This window comes from Pseudopodoces humilis, chromosome 8 (genome assembly GCF_049639895.1).
Source record: "Pseudopodoces humilis isolate 2021_Gansu_Grassland_sample_001 chromosome 8, ASM4963989v1, whole genome shotgun sequence".
NCBI lineage: Eukaryota > Metazoa > Chordata > Aves > Passeriformes > Paridae > Pseudopodoces > Pseudopodoces humilis.
Window position 1 is genome coordinate 299,213 of NC_142207.1, and position 18,049 is coordinate 317,261.

The following is an 18,049-nucleotide window of genomic DNA, read 5'->3' on the forward strand; positions in this document are numbered from 1 at the left end:
TATATATATAATATATATATATATTTTATATTTCATTTAAAATATATACAACTTTCTCAACTTTGGCATTACTACTGCAGGCAGTAAAACTTTGGCACTTATCAAAGCAACAGAATACGTGAAATGAGCTATGCAAGAACAATGAAATGATTGAGATTACAGAAAAACTTCAAAAGTACAATGGAGTAGTGATGTGTAACCAAATGTGTCCTTCATCTGCATATCCTCCCACCCCAAAACCCCAGACCTACTCTGCCACAATGTCTGCAAGGAAAGCTTTGGGCCATCACTAAGAAAACACAAGTACAGGTGGTGAGAACAGAAGGACTTGAGCATGCAAAGAGGGCAGCAGGGCCCTTCCCATCAAGCTCATTCCCAACCCCTTATCAAACTGGCATATTATTAAGTCTTGCAAACAGAGGCGAGGGAGAAGACACATTTTACCTTTTCCTGAGGGATGAGAGCATTTTGGAGTTTCCTGCACTATAAGGGTTCAAAAGAAAAACCAGAAATTGCCATCTGTTCCAAAGGGCACATGGTCTAATTGGAAAATCACCTTGTCTGTGCTCATTCAGATGAAGGTCAGAACAAAATGAGTACCACACAAAACTTAAAATGTAAAGTAACTGCATGTTAAAAAGAACTGCCTTTCAGAAGAATAGATTCTACCTTTAAGGGCTCTATTTTAAGCTAGTATTAAAATGGTTATCCTATATTTAACTTCAAGTATGAGGTAGTCTAGAAATATTAATGGAAAAAAACCCCAATATTCAGTGGTAATAAGTTATAAGTATATGTATGTCACATTTTAAAGAAAGAACTAGACTAGAATTAATAAAATTAGTTCCAGGCTAGTACGCTTTACTTTATGTTTAGCCTGCACACACATTTAAATGTACTTTATCTCTGAAAATGTTGACATGCCTCTGTAAGACTTAGAATTTCATTTAGAAACTTAAATCATAGGATTTAATTCAATGCATGGCCAGCAATGAGTAATCATGAAGTCAGTATTCACGAGGAACTTGCGATTGACAGTGTTCGACGTCAGTATTTACAACTGACGTGACACTGCCACGGCAATTGTGCCCCAACGCTACAAGGTTTCATCCACAACAGCAGGACTGCATTCTGGGTTTTCTACAGCTGTGGTGTGCGCTGTGCCTTAGCCATGCCTGTGCCCATTACTCACCTGTGAGGCTATCTGGCCGTGGGGGGACCATCCTCTCATAGATATCGTACTGCTGTCCATACTGCTCCACGTCGTGAACCGGCCTCTGCAGCGTCGTCCCCAGGTGCTGCGGAACTGCCGTCATGCCAGAGCGCTTTGGGGAAGAGGATCCCAGCTGAGTTTGGGATGGAGAACCCACTCTGGTTTGCACATCAGGAAGGGCAAGAGGAGAGCCGACTCTGCCTGCTGCCTGGTACTGGGCAGCGCCGCTGCCGGGGTTTGCCTGCCGGGAGGTGAGCGAGCCAACGCGCCGCACGGCCGAGGGCGAGGCGGGTCTGTGCACGGCGTACGGGGAGCCCGCCCGCTGCACGGGCAGGGTGGTGGAGGAGTAGGCGTGGGAAGGCAGGGATCTCTGCTCAGCAGCGCTGGGAGAGCCGTACCCGCTCCCCAGAGACGTCCGCAGCGAGCCCCGCGCCGGGGACACGCCGGTGCTGACCACGTAGGAGGGAGACTGTGCTCTGGATGGCACCGAGCTGACCCGTCGCATCACACGGTTCGTACTGGTATTTGCTGAAGGCTGTTGAACATCACAAACATTTATGAGATTTATCATTTAGGTCACACGGTAGATATTGTTCTCCAGTAAGATGGAGAAGCCAGCAGGAAACTCACACAACTTAATGGTATATACAGGCAGCTGGGTAGCTTTTACCCTAAACCTAATTCCTTCAAGTTTCCCTGTAACTTTTTTCTAACCAGTGCTTCTTAATATATAAAATGACAATTTAACATCAAAAAATCACCTGTTTCTCATTCTCATTTGGCTTGCTACGTTAATCTTCACCTATGCTTTCCTTCCTCACTACTCAACGACTCCGGAAACTCAGGAACAGTAATATAAAGAGTACTGGTATAATCCATAAATATCCTAACAATTATTGTCTTACTATTATTCCATTTACTGAAAAGGGAGGGAAAAGCTAGAAACCATAGAATGTACAGGAACACAAGCAGCATCTTCCTTTAAGAGCTATGCTTACATACAGGCTCACTTCCAGGAAGGTTTTCCCCCATTTCACAATGAATTTTGAGTGAGTGATACTTTCTTGATATGATAATAGCAGTGCTCTGTGCAGTCAGGAGTGCTGCTTCACTTCAGCTCCTGTGAATGACCCGGATCCCATCTGCTGATCCTAGCGAATCAGTCTCTGCTGCAAGCCATTCCCACTTTGTAACCAGCGAGTGTTAAACAAGAACTAATTTTGTAACCCTGACTGCAGCCCATCCAAAGGGGGCCCAGCAGTACAGCTGCTGTCCCCAGAGCCCCTGCACAGCCGCAGCTGTGCACTGCACTGGTCAGAGTACCTGCGCTGACGTCTGCCCTTCGGCGCGTGAGCTCCTCACCACATGGTTGCCGGGGAGTCCACCAAGGGAATGCTGCTGTCTGATCTCTGACTTGTTCAAGTTTTGGCTGTTATGGAAACTGCTTATTTCCTGGTAACCACTGTCAGAGTAAGAGTTCATTTGTGTTGAACTTCTGGAGTTACCTACAGACCCTGTAGATATGAAGCCAGCATAAGAATTAAATCATCGAACAAGTTCACCAAGAATTATATGATTTTGTTATTCGTTGCATTCATAACTGTATTACATTTTTATACTGTCAATACAGAAATATATTCTAATATTTAAAATGCACACAACAGACCCTCACTTTCATGGAGAGATGTCTGCTCTGGTGAGTAGAGAGTCCCTTGCTCTGCTTCTGTCCTAATATCATAGGCATTGGTGTGAACACCCTCTGACACCTGGGGTTTGCTTACACTGGTGGGCGGAGGATCTGAAAGAATAAATTATTTATATAAATCCAGTGTTTCATATGCAAGTTTCCTGCAAACTCAATAATGATCATTTTCTCACACATACTAATGAAGGACTTACACCAAGCTGAATCAGCTTACTGGCAGATAGACATCATCTCCCAAACACAACAAACAGAATGCTAATATATACCTCTGAGAATTTTGTTACCTGAAAATTTCGATGTAGTTCTACAATTCTAGTTTTTCAAATATAAGTTGCAACCTATTTTAATGAAAAATTAATTGATTACCTAGTACACTCTGAGGAATAGAAACACTGTGCAAGTGTGCTGCAGTGCCCAGTGGACAGCTACCCTTGTCTTAAGGGCCTGTAATCAACACCTCCAGATGTTAAAGGGTGAGCTGAATTTCATCCCTGTTTCTGTACTATGAACAGCAATTGCTGCAAATTTCTATACACTTTTTTTACTTAGTAAACTACTATCTAAATATTTGCCTCTTAAGCTAACTTCAGTTCCAAGAATGTCAACTGAACTGTACAGGCAAATGACAGTGTTGTAAGGCAAGGCAAAGGAGGCACAGCAACGCTTCTATGAAGAAAGGAAGAAAAGTTAAAGAGTCTGGCAAAAAGGCACGAAGATAAGGATAAAGAATCAACATAATTTTAAGAGAAATATTAAGCATTCTGTTACCATGTTATGCAGGCAGCAGAGATGCAGTACAGAACCACAAAACGGTTTAAGTCAGAAAAGCCCCCTGAGCCCAGCGGTTCCCCCAGCACAAGGCCACCACTGACCCATGATCCCAAAGTGACACATCCACACAGCTTTTAAATCCCTCCAGGGATGGGGACTCCACCCCCGTCCTGGGAAGCTGTGCCAGGGCTGGACAGTCCTTCCATGAAGAGTTTTCCCTAATATCCAAGCTAAAGCTCCCTGAGGAAGAAGAGTAGGCAACAGAGGTTATGTTTAAAGGTAACACCTGAAATATAAATTCTTGCTGCAGAAATTCATGAATGGGCCTGGAGTGAACCCAAAGGGAATGTGCCAAGGAGCACCAGCCCAGCCCTGAGGACTCTGTTCCAGGAGTTGGGGGCTCTGGGCAGAGATACCTGCTGCTCTGGCTTTTACCCGTGGCTGGACACAAAATGCTGATGTTTCACTACCTGCATAATGAGCCATAATGGAACATGCCTACCAAAAATATTACTCAGCAATTGGTATTTATGAAGAATGCTTGAACACTAGTCAGATTTTTAAAAAAATCAATAAATCTTAGAAATCCTAGTCTGTCAGCAGTTATTTACCAGTAGTAAATTCTTCGGTCAAAACTAGCTTGTAAAATTTGACGCTAGTTAATTTACTAGAATAGGATTTACTAGAATATTATGACCAAATTTAATTAAGATTTAATAAGAAGTGCTACTACACTTCCATTAGTTTAAACATCAGTATGCTTAGAAATGATCCAGAGAACCAACACTGCAAGAACTCACTTCACAGCCTGTTACACCAGCTCAACACCAGATGGTAACAGCCACCAGTGGGTGTTCCATGTTCTTTGGAATGAAACACTTGGAGGACTTGGCCGTTACATTAGGATTACATCCAGCTTCAATACTTTAATGTTCAAGCTTTTTGTTTATCTAATACAAGGCCCTATTATCTCAGTTACTGGATATTACATGATACTAAATCAATGTCAAACTGACAATCAGTCTGGGGAGAGATAGAGAAAGAATAAGGTCCAATTGTGCTGTTGAGTGCAGATGTTCCCAGGACAGAGCTTTGAGCCCAACTTCGCTCCCATCACACACTGCCCACCAAAGCCTTCACAGGGCTAAAAAATAAAGATTGTTTAGACTGTTTAACAAAGGCAAGAATGCACAATAAAATGAATTGTTGTCTATCTGACTCCACTACCATAAAACAGGAGGAATGCCCTGAATAAAAGAATAGCCTTCTTATAAATGGCTGATCTAATATTCTATTTATAGGCACCTGCAAAACAACATCACTTTATATCTGAAAAATTCTGTATAATTCTACTGATGCAGAAAGCAATTACAGCTACAGTCACATCTTATCATCCAGTGATGCTTTTGACATAAACCACTACCTACAGTCATAGAAAAGGTGATTTAAGGCAGTGCTTTTATCAATCTTTAACTTCAGTATTTTCAGATTACAATTCATAAAGCAGCATCTAGTGACACTTCTACAAAACAAAGATCTATGGTGAATTGGGTAATAAAACCTACAAGCAAGCCACAATCACAGTATAAATGTAAACAGGAAATGAAATGTAGATCAGGAAATTCTAAGCAAGAAATAGGTTTTTTTTCCAACAGGCTCACTTCTGAGAAAGTACTTCAGGAAAGGCTACTTTGAATACAGACACGAGCGAAATACACATCTAGGTTTGCATTAACACATAGAGCATTGAAATAGAAGCAGAATTTTTGGCCATATGTCAAGTGACTGCTTAGCAGGGATGTGCACATGAGATTTCTAAAGAAAAACACACAAATGTGAGGGGAGAATCAAAGGACAAAATAGAAACATGAGCTGGATGAAAGAAGGAGAAAGAAATAAGGAGAGAAAGAAAAAAGAGAAGAAAGAGGGAAGGGAAGGGAAGGGAAAGGGAAAGGATAGAAGGTCAAGGAGAAAAGTGAGTAAGTTATAGGAAAATCAGAAGAGGAAATAAAGCAGTGGAATGCAACTGGCTGAAATAAATAATAAAACAACAATTGAGAGCTCTCAGAAGGAATCTATACCACTTGCGAAATGTCATTGGGACATCATAAAACCAGGGGAAACAATGTGATTAAAAAAATCTCCAACAAACAAAACCAACATTCACACCGAAAAAATATGTAAGACTTGTTTCTCGATTATTTGAAAAAACAAATTTGACTTCTGTTTAAAACCACTGCTGAAAGAATACCTGAAAAGCACCACCAGGAATAACAAAAGTTCAGTGGCAGTACAAGTAGGCTGTTGAGAATATTGGCTTTAAAATAAAGGAAAAAAACTGACATGTGCCTCACCTCAGCCGCAGCAACAGAAACCACGAAAATACAATTATGCACAAGTTTAAGAGCTGAATCTCCAAATAAAACAAAACCCAGGAATGGCATATAAAGTAATCCCGATTATGGTAGTTATGAATATGCTTGATTGAAGAAGCAGCAGCAGGCAGGGTCCCTGTGCAGCAGCCACTCGGCTCTGAGGACAGATGGCCCCTGTACGAGTGGGACGGGAAAGCTCCGCAGAACGGGGTTCATGCAGCTCCAATGCCAGCTGCACTGGGATTGCACTGGGCCACTTTTGGCCAGCATGACAGGAGCACATGGACACACAGCACAAGTGATGTGCAGGAGCCCCTGGCTGTGCCTGTCCTGCACCCATCACTCCAGAGCCCATGGAGTTCAGAGAGCGACTCCACAATGTCCAACATCAACTGATGCACACAACCTGTCAGAGCTCCATGCTCTGGTCTGCCAAGGGCAGGAGGGATTATTCCAACAGACCAGGGAATGCCACCTTGCAGATACAGTCCTACCCTCTCCCACAATATCTCCTGGTTGGAGCAGGTGTAGCAGTACAAGAAAAATGTTTCTTTTGGAAAGAAAGTTCAAGCTATCCCGAGATAAAAAAGTAGAAAAAACACTCTCATAAAAACCTTCACTTATTAGAGATTTTCTCAGTTAAGTAAGAACATCTGTAAAAAGAAAAAAACCAAAACCAAACAGTTTTCAAGCTTAAAACATGCAGTATTTTTTCATACTCCTTACCTGCCAGAGAGAAGACTCACAAGTAAATTTTAATTAAGCACAAGAAAGACCCAATACATGACAAGCCTTGTGTTAGAGTCACAGCACACACAGAAATACAAAAGCACATAAAGATACAAGAAAAGCACTTGCAACTACCTGTAAGCTCAAGCACCTTTTACAGTAACATAGGGAACACACGTGAGTCCCATGTGTGACAAAGAAAACATTAATGTCATACTTCAGAAAAGACACGTAGCAATGCTGCTAAATGTTCTGTTTGTGTCAAAACAAGCAATGAAAACCAAGAAAATAAATCTACTTGGGCTTAAAGCAAATTGTACATAAAAGATAATACCTGAGGATCTCCAGGAAAATGACTTCTCAGTAGAGCTGCAGAAAGAAAAAAAATTATCACACCGATGAACCATGTGGTTAGTTTGGACTTTTTATTGTAGTTTTAATTAATCATAGAAAACTTTACAAAACCGCCCAGCAGATAAAATTTCAATAGTCCATGTAAATACCACTCTGCAGTGCTTTACACCTGACAACAAAACGACTGGTTATCAAGTTTAATTTTCTTTTAGTCAGTGGCAATTATTCACTGTAACTTCCTGCACATCACAGCACCAGGCCACGCCTGCAACAGGTGACAGCAAGGACAGGTGAGAGCAAGCACGACTTTGCCACACAGCTCCTGTTTAAGGTGTTGTGCTGTCAGTGACAGCCCACACCAGTGTGTGCCAGCAGCAGCCCAGCACAAGCAGCGTGCACAGCCCACAGACACCTGTGTACCACCGGCACCAAACGCCCTGTTCAGACAGCAGCAGTACTGCTCGTGGCAGGGTGCAGCAAAGGAGCTTTGGGGATTGCCACTCGAGAGCATCTGCCTTCTACACGTAAAGCAGTTCAAAAATCCTAGGTCTGTATCTGTTCTTTTTTTTTCACTGTTTTTTCAGTTTCCAGCTTTCCAGAGAGAATCCTGATCTTTTGTACAGAACAAGTCAAACCAGTTGACAGACAGCTACAACTCAGAGTGAGGTGGTGACAGATGTGCCACAGTCCAGGTCAGTGAGATGCCTTCAGTGCCAGTTACTGCACAGACCAAGGAGGTGTAAAACCCAACCTTCTGCATTTTTCCAATACTGATTTTTTATCAAACTATCTTCACCCTTTTGTCCTTCCACCGAGCCATGTGCTTTCCTTGCTCACAGTAGTACTGATGCACAACCACCTTTGCAGACAAATGCAGAAATAATCCATGTCTTATTAACATTAGACACTCTAAATATTTTTATGGGAAAAATGTATTTCCGCACTTTAAATCTAAAATATCAAACTTTGAATAGTACAACATTTTTTTGCGGTGGTTATAAGCTGCTGTTTTCCAAATAAAAAGCTCTTTAAAGGAAAAACAGGCAAGTCCATCAGATTTGATTTTGTCTAAATATCAGCTTGAGACTGGGATTTTGGGTAAGATGTAGCAATTTCTAAAGGAGTATTATTTTACTTCTTTCTACCACAGCTACGGATTATAAAAAATCAGCTCAGCAACATGAACAGCACGAGATACTTACTTTCAAAAATGAAAACAACCATTTAGGAGCCTTTTTGGAAACAAAATATTTCTATTAAATCGTGCTAAAGACACATGCTAGCACAAACTAGAGTTACCATGAGACTTCAAGTAAAAGGAGAATTCCAATGCAGACTTCACATGTCTGAAAGTCAACCTCTGGCCCCAGAATTCTCATGCTACACCTGAATACCAAGTTTCCCACTCTTGCCCTTTTGCTCTGTTGTTCCTCAGACTTTTTGGAAACTCAATTCCTTACCCTGAGGCAGCATGGCTCAGCGTTGCTGGCAATGGCAGCACACACTTTACCACCACACACACAAGGCTATAACCCAGAGCACATCCCTGCCCAACATACCTGACTACTTCAACTTCCTTTACAGGCACAGAATGTAGGAATGAAAAAAGGCTGCTCTGACCATGGGTCACAGGAAGAAAGCCGCTCGCTTCATCAGCGCTTCAGCTGGTTAAGCACTTAACTCTTATGAAATGGTTTTGGAACAAGTCCAGCATACATCACCTACTAATGTCATCACCTGATATTGTCACCTAGCAGGTGCAATGTTTTGAAGACAGCAAATCTGTCAGCTCTGAGCAGTAAGTCCAGTGCATTTCATCCCAGTGTTCAAAAGGCACTGTGGTGACACACTGCAGTGCCCATGCCAAGCTGCTGCTGGAATTAGTCACAATGCTGTCTCTTCCCAACAGCAGCATGTAATATATCCAAAGAGAGCCCACATGTGGCAAGCTGCACTTTAGAAAATGTGAATTTAGCCCACTACTATCCTTGAAAAAGAATCAGGTTAGTAGAGTAGACATGCAGAAGTATTCCTCTATCAGAAATATCATAACAGCTTGGTATGATGTACAGTTTTCAATTAGAGAAGACAGAGACAAATATGACAGTAACACAAACTTGCTAACTGGAGATGGAGCATGCATGCAAACTGTGCTGAAATCCATTTATGCCTTTTCTTTTTTTTTTACCCTTTTGATTTTTTTCCTTAATTGTATTTTTAAAGCTCTGGATTAGTTTTTGGGGGGTTTTTTTCTAGGTTTTGATTAATTTGATTTTTTGTTGTTTGGTTTTTGGTTTTGCCCCTTTCTTAATTTCACACCTTTTCCTTGCCATTTCACTGCTTTAGTTCAAAACTATTTTAGATACAAAACTGAACCAGCTGCCAATCTGGAAAAAATAAAAATATGATAAATGGAAAAGGTTTTGCATTAAGTCATTTAGAGACAAAACACGCTAAGGGTCACCAGCACTGCTTTACATTTTCATGTGGCAGCTCTCAAAGACTTCTCAGCTTTGAATTTCCAGGTTTCAGCAGGGGCAGCATCCCTCTCAGTGACATGGCTGCTCTGCTAAGGCACAAGGGGCTGTGGAGGTTCCCAGCCAGGTCTCAGCCAGCACCAGTGCACAGCACAGCAAGCCTTCAGGAACAACACTGACATCTAGGGAAGTCGTATATTTCTGATTTTGTTAAGCAGTGTGCTATTTTTAAAAAAATGATGTGAACACAATTATGATCTTCAGCTCCTAGACTGGACAGGTCAATTCCTAGTGTGTCTTTTGCAGGTTTTGCATGACATGAAACTGTTTAAGCCTATCATCTCTGCAAGTACTCCATAAGGTGAAAAGTATTTCTGATTTAAACAGCACCACTTGAGAGAAAAGCTGTGATTTCGATCGCCTACCTTCCTTCTTGGCTATACTGCTGTTGTCATCAAAAAAAAGGCAACAGATGAAAAAATTAAGTAGTATTTATTAAATATTTATAAAATGGTGAAAAGCTGTAAAAAGCTAAAAATATAATTGTGTTAAAAATGTATGTACTTCACAGATATTCTTGTAGTATCCCAGTTCCCTCCGTGGCTACGCCTCCATCGTTGGAGTACATCTGTGCTGTGAGGCAGCAGCAGCAAGGGGCTGCTCCCAGCGAGCTGGGCGTGCTGCTCAGAGCTGCCAGCCACATTTGAGTACCCCTACAAACTGATTGTGTTCTTTACTTGTCCTTTAGCTCCCATTTTAAATATCTACGTCAACAGCGCATTTACAACTATATGCTGTATATAGAAAACTTTGTGTAACTTTAAATTTATTAGTATAGGGAGATTTCTCTAATCAAATGCCATGTACTACACTCCATAAACTTGTATTACACCTTACAAGCAACTGGAAACCAGGAAAATCAGCATTTTGCTTTTCTTGTTCAGACAGGCAAGGAAACATTTTCATAAATATTTTAAGTAAATGAGGTAATTTTCAGTCTTCAACTTTTCTAACAGCTATCTTCTTGAATTCACCAATACAACTGATTCTTCTACCCACTCTGCCAGACCCTGTACCAGGAACCGAAGCAATCCTACGTTCCCCCCCCAGACAAATTAACCAGCACTGCCACTAAAACCAGGTAGTCCTGGGACTTGCTGGCTGTTTCCAGAAGACCCTGGAAACCACTAATTCTCCAGGTGGGAATTCAGAAAGTGTCAGGAATACACTGTAATTGTTAGAGACGCCTCTTGAAACTGTCCCATAACTCTTTACAGCAAATCTGCATTTTTTTAATCCTTCAGATATTAATAGAGGTGAATAGCTGTTGGTGAAAATATATGTATAGAGGACATAAGCACCACTAAAAAGCCTTTAATTTATGGGACGAATGAAAATAAAGTCATCAGGACCTGTACCTTGTGCTGGCGATACTTGGTGACTCTGCTCCAAGCCTACATCTCTCTAGCTGATTAGCCACAATTTGCCTTTCCACTTCCAGTTCTCTGGTAAGTCTTTGAAATTGAAGCTCCTGAAATTTCAAAATAAAAAGAAAAGCATTCTTGATGTTAAAAAAATGGGTGTGGATTAGCTCTGAAACAATCACTGATTCATCACAGTTGTGTTTTGACTCTTCCTTAGGGGAATAAACTATAAAAGTGGAAATTTAATGGTTCATTAAATCAGTGATTCATGCAAATATTGATTTATCACCTGTTACAGAAAGAAAAACATGTTTAAGCATTCTTGAGTTTTATTTCTCCTACAATTAAAATTTTTGTGTCTTCTTACATTACCACAGTCTAACAAAATCAGTCTAACAAACCCTATAAAATCAGTCCTCAATTTAATCTATAAACAAGGAAATCAGAAAATGTCATATCCTAACCTTTCCAATTATAAACCTTCAAATCTTAAGCTATCCTACACTCTGACTGTAGTTGGAAACCTTAAGATTTATTACTTCAAACTGAGTGTAGATATGTGCTATTTCACCTTTTCTGAGTTCAGCTTTTTTTATATTTCTTGGTCAAGGGCACCAAACTTCTTCAGTCTTTGTAAGAGGCTTTTGGAACACAACGCTGCAAGGGTGACATGGGAAATACCAGTGCTGCACAGGATGGGTCCTACTGAAATCTGGAACCATTTCCTATGGCACTCTGAAATCCAGATTACATCACATCAAAGGATATCGAGGGTGTTTTTCTCCTCAGTTAGCTTTTATTGACCAGAGAAAAGGGTTCTATTTCAAACTGATACAGTAAACACTCTGAAGTTTAAGTAAACCATATAAAAATGGATGAACACTAATATTTAGTAATCAGATGAAGCACCAAGCAAGTCATATAGAGGTCAGGTGCAACACAGAGCTCTCATTTGATGTGAAAGCTCAATTGACTGCTGAGGTTTCTCCCGAGTGTGCCTCTTGTAAAGGCCCTGCCCAGCAGCTGTATGGAGCCAGGGACATCAGCTCCTGCAAACTGCTCCTTCACACCCCACATCACGGAATGGGGGAACCACTTCCCTTGCAGCAGCCACTCTCCACTCCCTGCAGATTGTGCCCCTTTGCACAATGAAGGGTGCTCCATCCAGCACTGTCCCAGCACTCTGCAGGGGCCTCAAGAGCTTCCACAGCCCCCAGGAGTCTGGAACTAACAATAGGAGGCTCAGAGTAAGTATAGGGAAAACTATTCTAAGAAGTCAAGGTTTTTCTACCAACAACACAATGATACCAAGAATCCCCCAAGAGAAGGCTAATTAGTACCTATGCCATCAGGCTGGCAGCTGGGGCCCAAGGCAAACAGCAGTCACCCTGCTCCCAAAATGACTAGATTAGATGACAAAACTGAAAAAGTGACTTCTGAAGGTCTGATCTGAACCCCTCCACCAAACTGGATGTCTCACACACACACACACATGCAGCTGACTGCCCTTCCAGAGGATACGAGAGATTCTGGACACATCCAAACATTTCTGAAAACTCCCTAACCAAACTGAATAAACATCCTAACATCCCAAATTTTGCCCAGAAAAAGTGGGTTTGCATCCAGGACATGTTTCCTGTTCCTTACTATTAAACCAGTATTTAAACAGCAATATAATGGATGCAAACCGGCAACCCGAACCTATTGTTATTTACTGATATTTTAATTAGATAAATAAAATAAAACATGCTAGCCATTAATTACTTCTATTCAACCAATCTCTATTAATTTCCCTTTTCATTACAGATAGAGGCATTAATGAACACGTTATTCTAGAAAATGTCTTGCTGCATAACATCTCAATAAACTGCCCATTTAAATAAAAATCCCTATTTTTTGCCCCACACTACAAAAATTCAGTTAAAACAAGAACTATACTTCTAGTTTTCTTGAGAGTAGAAGAGGTGAATGACATAAGTGTATATTATTGCATAAAGCAATAAATTAACTTCATTTATTAAAACTGTATTGAAAAGCAAAAGTCACTTGTATTCTATCCGAAAAAACAGAGATAAGGAAAAATAGGAGAAAAAAACACCAAGCCTCGTTTGACCACTTCAGAGACACTTGCACTGCTGAGCTGGGAACAACACCATCTCTGCCTGTTTACATTGTTCCTCACTGTCTTGGCATTGACCAGAAATCCACAAACTGCATAGTGCACTGAACAGCAGAGGGGCAAGAGGCCTGCAACTCATCTGCCAGTTTTAAATCACTCTGATGCTTAGGAAGATCTAATATGCTTTTGCAAGTGCAAGCATAATAATAATAATAATAATAATAATAATAATAATAATAATAATAATAATAATAATAAAAATCCAGCTCTCTTTTCTAGTCTGAGTGCATTCTGGCATGCCCAGCCTGTGAGTCCAATGAAGCAGCAATTTATGAACTTTGAAACAATAAGTGCTGACTTTTGTACGCGCCTTCTTAAATTTGACATCTGTAGCAGGTGATACGTCTTATATACCTGCAAAAATACACAAGATGGATAGTTTTAGAGCCATCATCTTTTTTACAGCTGGAGTACCTCTTGCTTTAAAACTTTCTTCTCTTACCTTAAATCATATTATTATTATTACTATAGAAAACTAAGTCCTTATCAACTCTAACTGATCACCTTTCTAGCTTATGCTTCCTTATGATGAAATTTTATACCACTCTGAGTGGACATATCTCCACAATGTGTATCTATCAGACAGCACACTAGTTCTGGCAGGAATCTATTGGAATTTGTTTCTCTATCCAGCTTCTCTGGGAGCAGTGGGAGAGTTCACTCCTCAAACAGGATACTCCCTGCACAGAGCTGCTGCCCGGAGCACGAACTCACCGACTCCTACAGCACTGGCTACTGACAAAATGGCATTGCAGGATTCAAATGCAACTCTTAATAAGCTTATTAGCATTTGGAGCAGAGGATTTATGTGGCAAGCACATAGTAAAATCACAGACATAAATTACAAAACACACTGCCATACTGCATCCAAAGGAGAAACCAATCCTCAGACAGACACACTACACTGGCTTGGCCAGAACTATTTTTATTCAAAATTATTCAACATACGTTGAGGGGAAAAAAAACAACCTGTAATTCTATAAACCTCTTTAGCAGCAACTACTTAATCACCTTATCAAACTGCAGGTTTTATGTTCATAAGCTAAAATTCCACTGCAAACCCACAGGCCATAATTCCTAATATGAAACTACAATAAAAGACAGCTTTAACCACAATTCCTGCTCTGGATCAGGAAGTACACACACATGGGGCAAGAAAGCAGTTACTTTGGAAAGCAGCTGTGCTGACTGCAGGCAGACAGGCTGCCGTGAGTGAAAAGCAGAGCCCAGAACATTTTAGAGCTGTGTCATCTCCTTCTGGAGGAGGCCAAACCCTGTGCTGGTGTTGTGCTCACACCAGGTGACCAACTGCTCTTCCTTGGCGAGCTCTGCCCAGCAGGAACCTCGCATGGGTGACATTTCACTGTGCCAAGGGACAGCAAGGCCTGTTACACCCATCTTGGCAGCTGAATCCTCTTTCCATGTGAAAGCTGAGTGTCTCAGAGAAGCTGATGGCTCAGGGCAAGGGACAGCAACCACCAACACATTGTGCTGGGCTCTTGCCAGCAAATATTTGAAAACAAGTAAGTAATGTGAATGCTGTTTGCACAACTGACTGTGAAAACTGCCATTCTCTTTTTGCAGGCATTGGATTATAAAAGAGGGTTAAGGGGCAATTCTGTGCCTTCTATCTGCATCCTGCCATGATACCATGTTGCAGATTCACCTTTTTCATTTATGTTAATGAGGAACTTTTATCCCTCAGTAACATAGACGAGAATGAGCAATCTACATTCACCACACTGAAAAATAAAAGTTACTTTCTTCCTGTCCTGTCGTGATTTGAGCACCTCTGGAAAAACACAGACAACTTTAAACAACAGTGGTCCATGTGGCTAGCGAAAGCTCTGCACAAATCAGCAGCAATTGCACACACAGTGAAGAGAAGTGGCAGATTCCTTTTGAGCAGTTCATGCCTGGCTAGCCAGACCCAGACTGGGCAGCTGGACATCAGAGGAGACAATGCCTCCAATAAACAAAGGCATCTCTTGCAGCTTCTTGACTTGACCAGCTCTCAGTGGCTGCTGTGGCAGAAGACTGGGCTAGGATGGCCTGGTACTCCTGGCTGCAGTAACACTGGGATATGCTAAGTTGCTTCAAGTGCCAAATGTCACTGTCTATGAAATATTATGAAGGTAATTGTAAGCTGAACTATGAAATATATTCTTATCACAAAAGTATTGTCTGCTGAACAATTGAGCTGAGCCTCTTTCAATAGCTCAAGTTACTCATATAAGAAAGTGTAGTCTGCATTTGAGAAATATTTTTGCTTTGTGCTTACTATTTTTTATTCAACTGCAACCACAATGTAAAGCTGCACAACTTCTATCACCTGTGAGAGTTCACACAGTGCTACAGAAAAGGCTATTATATTTTGGATATTTTCCTGATACAAACAATATAGAAAAGGACAAACAAAACAGAAGTTGATTTATACCTTCCTTCACGTTAACCTCTTGCACTCATCTAAGCAGAATTCTCTGTTTCCACCTGCCATATTTCAGAGTTAGATCAAGCAACTGACAACTTAAACCCACACTGAATATCAAATTTTCCAAAACAGATGTCATACTGTAGTGACCCAATATTTAAATTCTCTACCAGAATCTATTGCGGAAAAAACCTGTACTTCTAACTAACCATATTAGAGCAACCTTAATATTTTCTGTAAAAATTAAGTTTACTCACGCACACAACTGCATTTGCATGCTTTTAGTATCTCAGTATCTTCCAAAATAGAAGACAAAAGATAAAAAAATTGGACAGTGTAGAGAGAATTGCAGATTACAGGATGTAAGATGACACAGCTACAATTACTGGCTGATCACACTTACTCTGTATTCAACAGCAGCAGACCATTAAAGCCCTTAATACTTTTAAGCATGCATTGTTCACTGGTCTGGTACAACAGTTTAGTGCTGCTTTAGCTGATGAGAGATCAAAATTTTAGCATTTTATAGAAGGCTTACTGTTGCCAGTAGCAGGAGAGAAGAATGGAGGCATTCCCAGACTGCCTCTGACACATTCTCTCTGGAAGCTTTGTGACAATGCTTGGGCAGCTCAAGTCAGTGCTGGAGCTGAGGGTACTGCTCTTCCAGCTGGGCACCAGGGCTCAGTCACTGCTGAGCAGACAAACTGATAATCCAAACCAACTACACGTCAGAGGCACCCAGAGGTCCACATAGGCTCTTTTTCAATAGGAGTTTCTCTTCTGAAGACTAACAGTCCAAAGGAGAAAGGAAAATTAACTTCTAGGTCATCATATGGATAAAGAAGTACAGAGAATTTTGATAAAGGAAATGAGCTACCTGTTTCACCTGAGACAGGATTGGCATTAAATTTGTGCTAGAGTAAGACCTTTAGGAAGTTGACATGTCAGAGTTGATTCACTGTAGCTAAAAATGCTGGTAAACACCAGAAACTCTAAACCTCAAAGTTCTGGGATTAAATAGGCAAGAGTTGAACACAATACTAAGAGAGTTGGAAGAAAACCCCAGTTCTTCCAGCCATTCAGCAAAATGTTGACCAGGATTTTTGTTTCACTGATGCCAAACTTGGGAGTCCATTCAACAAAAAGTACTACCTTCAATTCAGAACTGCCACACATTTATCACCTAACTGATCACTAGATGCATGCCAATCAGAATTTCAAAGTGAGACTGAAAAGTTTGTGCCCAGTTACTGGAAGTGCATTTAGCAAGTCTCTTTTCAGGTATCTCCATGAAGTGACATGCCTACAGAGAGTACTGAATATACAGCACTACACATCTGAACTGTAAAGAAACCTCCAAGACTTTTAATATCAATAGTTCTCATTCAAAAAGATGCTTTAACATGCAATAAAAAATAGGCAGAATGCATTCTTCCTTCTGTTTCCATCTGAAAAACATAGAGGTTTGCTCCCTGTTCCCAAGCCCTAAAAAAAACATCTCAAAAATAATGTAAAAAAATGGTACTTAAACAATAATGAATGAAAAAACTGAGGTGCACATTGTCTATTTGTACAGTACAGTTCAATACACTTACAAAAAAGGAAAAGATTTTGCTGAAGTCCTGAATAAGCAACACTTCTGGAAAAACACCTAGGGAAACCTAAGAGATGTATTATTATCCATCTGAAAGCATATCTAATCATTCTTAATCTGTCCCCTATTTACTAAAGAAAAGGTGAAAAGTTGCCCATCTCAAAGTGTCACAAACAGCTAGACCAAAGAACAAACTAAAAAACAGCCACTGCTGCAAGTGCTTCTGCCTTAGCAAAGGCATTAAAATCAGTATATTCCAGTTACTTTGAAAAACTGCACTGATGAGTGGCTTTTCCTGCAAGACCTTTTCTCAGCCCAAACACTGAAAACTAATGTGCTAAGCATGAAATTCACAATTCCAAATGATCCCATTTAATCTTGTCAATTCAGCAGCAGTTCATTCCAAATCCAGCAGTGTACAGCTTGAACACGGAAAATGGCAGTGATTCCACAAACCTACAAGGAGCAGCTGGCAACTGCTCCACATTCCAACCCCCACAAAAGTTACTGCTACCGTGCTGCCCCTACAATTTTTAACAAGTTGTTATTTTAGTATGAAAATACTCAATTTAGTTTTTGACATGGATAAGAAACTCCCTACAGAATTCAACTAAACTTCTATGCAGGATTCAGAACTCCCCAGGATTCAGAAATATAAACACGTTTTACTTTTACTTAAAACTTGTTTCAGCAATCTGTAAGATACTTCTATCCATGATAGTATGGAAGCCTCATAATGTTTTAGAAGTGAAATACATGTTTTAGGGGAAAAAAATCCCAACCCTCTTCTAAAAGAA

At 40.7% G+C, this 18,049-nt stretch overlaps 1 protein-coding gene across 11 annotated transcripts in view; it reads right to left on the minus strand.

The window, feature by feature from the left end:
- Positions 1-18,049, minus strand: part of PKP4 (plakophilin 4) — a 64,424-nt gene that overhangs the window by 16,342 nt on the left and 30,033 nt on the right. For 6 of the 11 annotated variants that reach the window (XM_088058714.1, XM_014249553.2, XM_088058716.1 and 3 more), the window contains 5 exons: positions 11,043-11,155; positions 7,128-7,162; positions 2,880-3,011; positions 2,537-2,727; positions 1,193-1,748 (listed from right to left, as the gene is read on the minus strand). In XM_088058714.1, coding sequence (XP_087914840.1) covers positions 1,193-1,748; positions 2,537-2,727; positions 2,880-3,011; positions 7,128-7,162; positions 11,043-11,155 — 1,027 coding nt within the window. The remainder of the gene's footprint in view (positions 1-1,192; positions 1,749-2,536; positions 2,728-2,879; positions 3,012-7,127; positions 7,163-11,042; positions 11,156-18,049) is intronic. The other 5 variants (XM_014249554.2, XM_088058715.1, XM_088058717.1 and 2 more) reach the window with 4 other exon arrangements.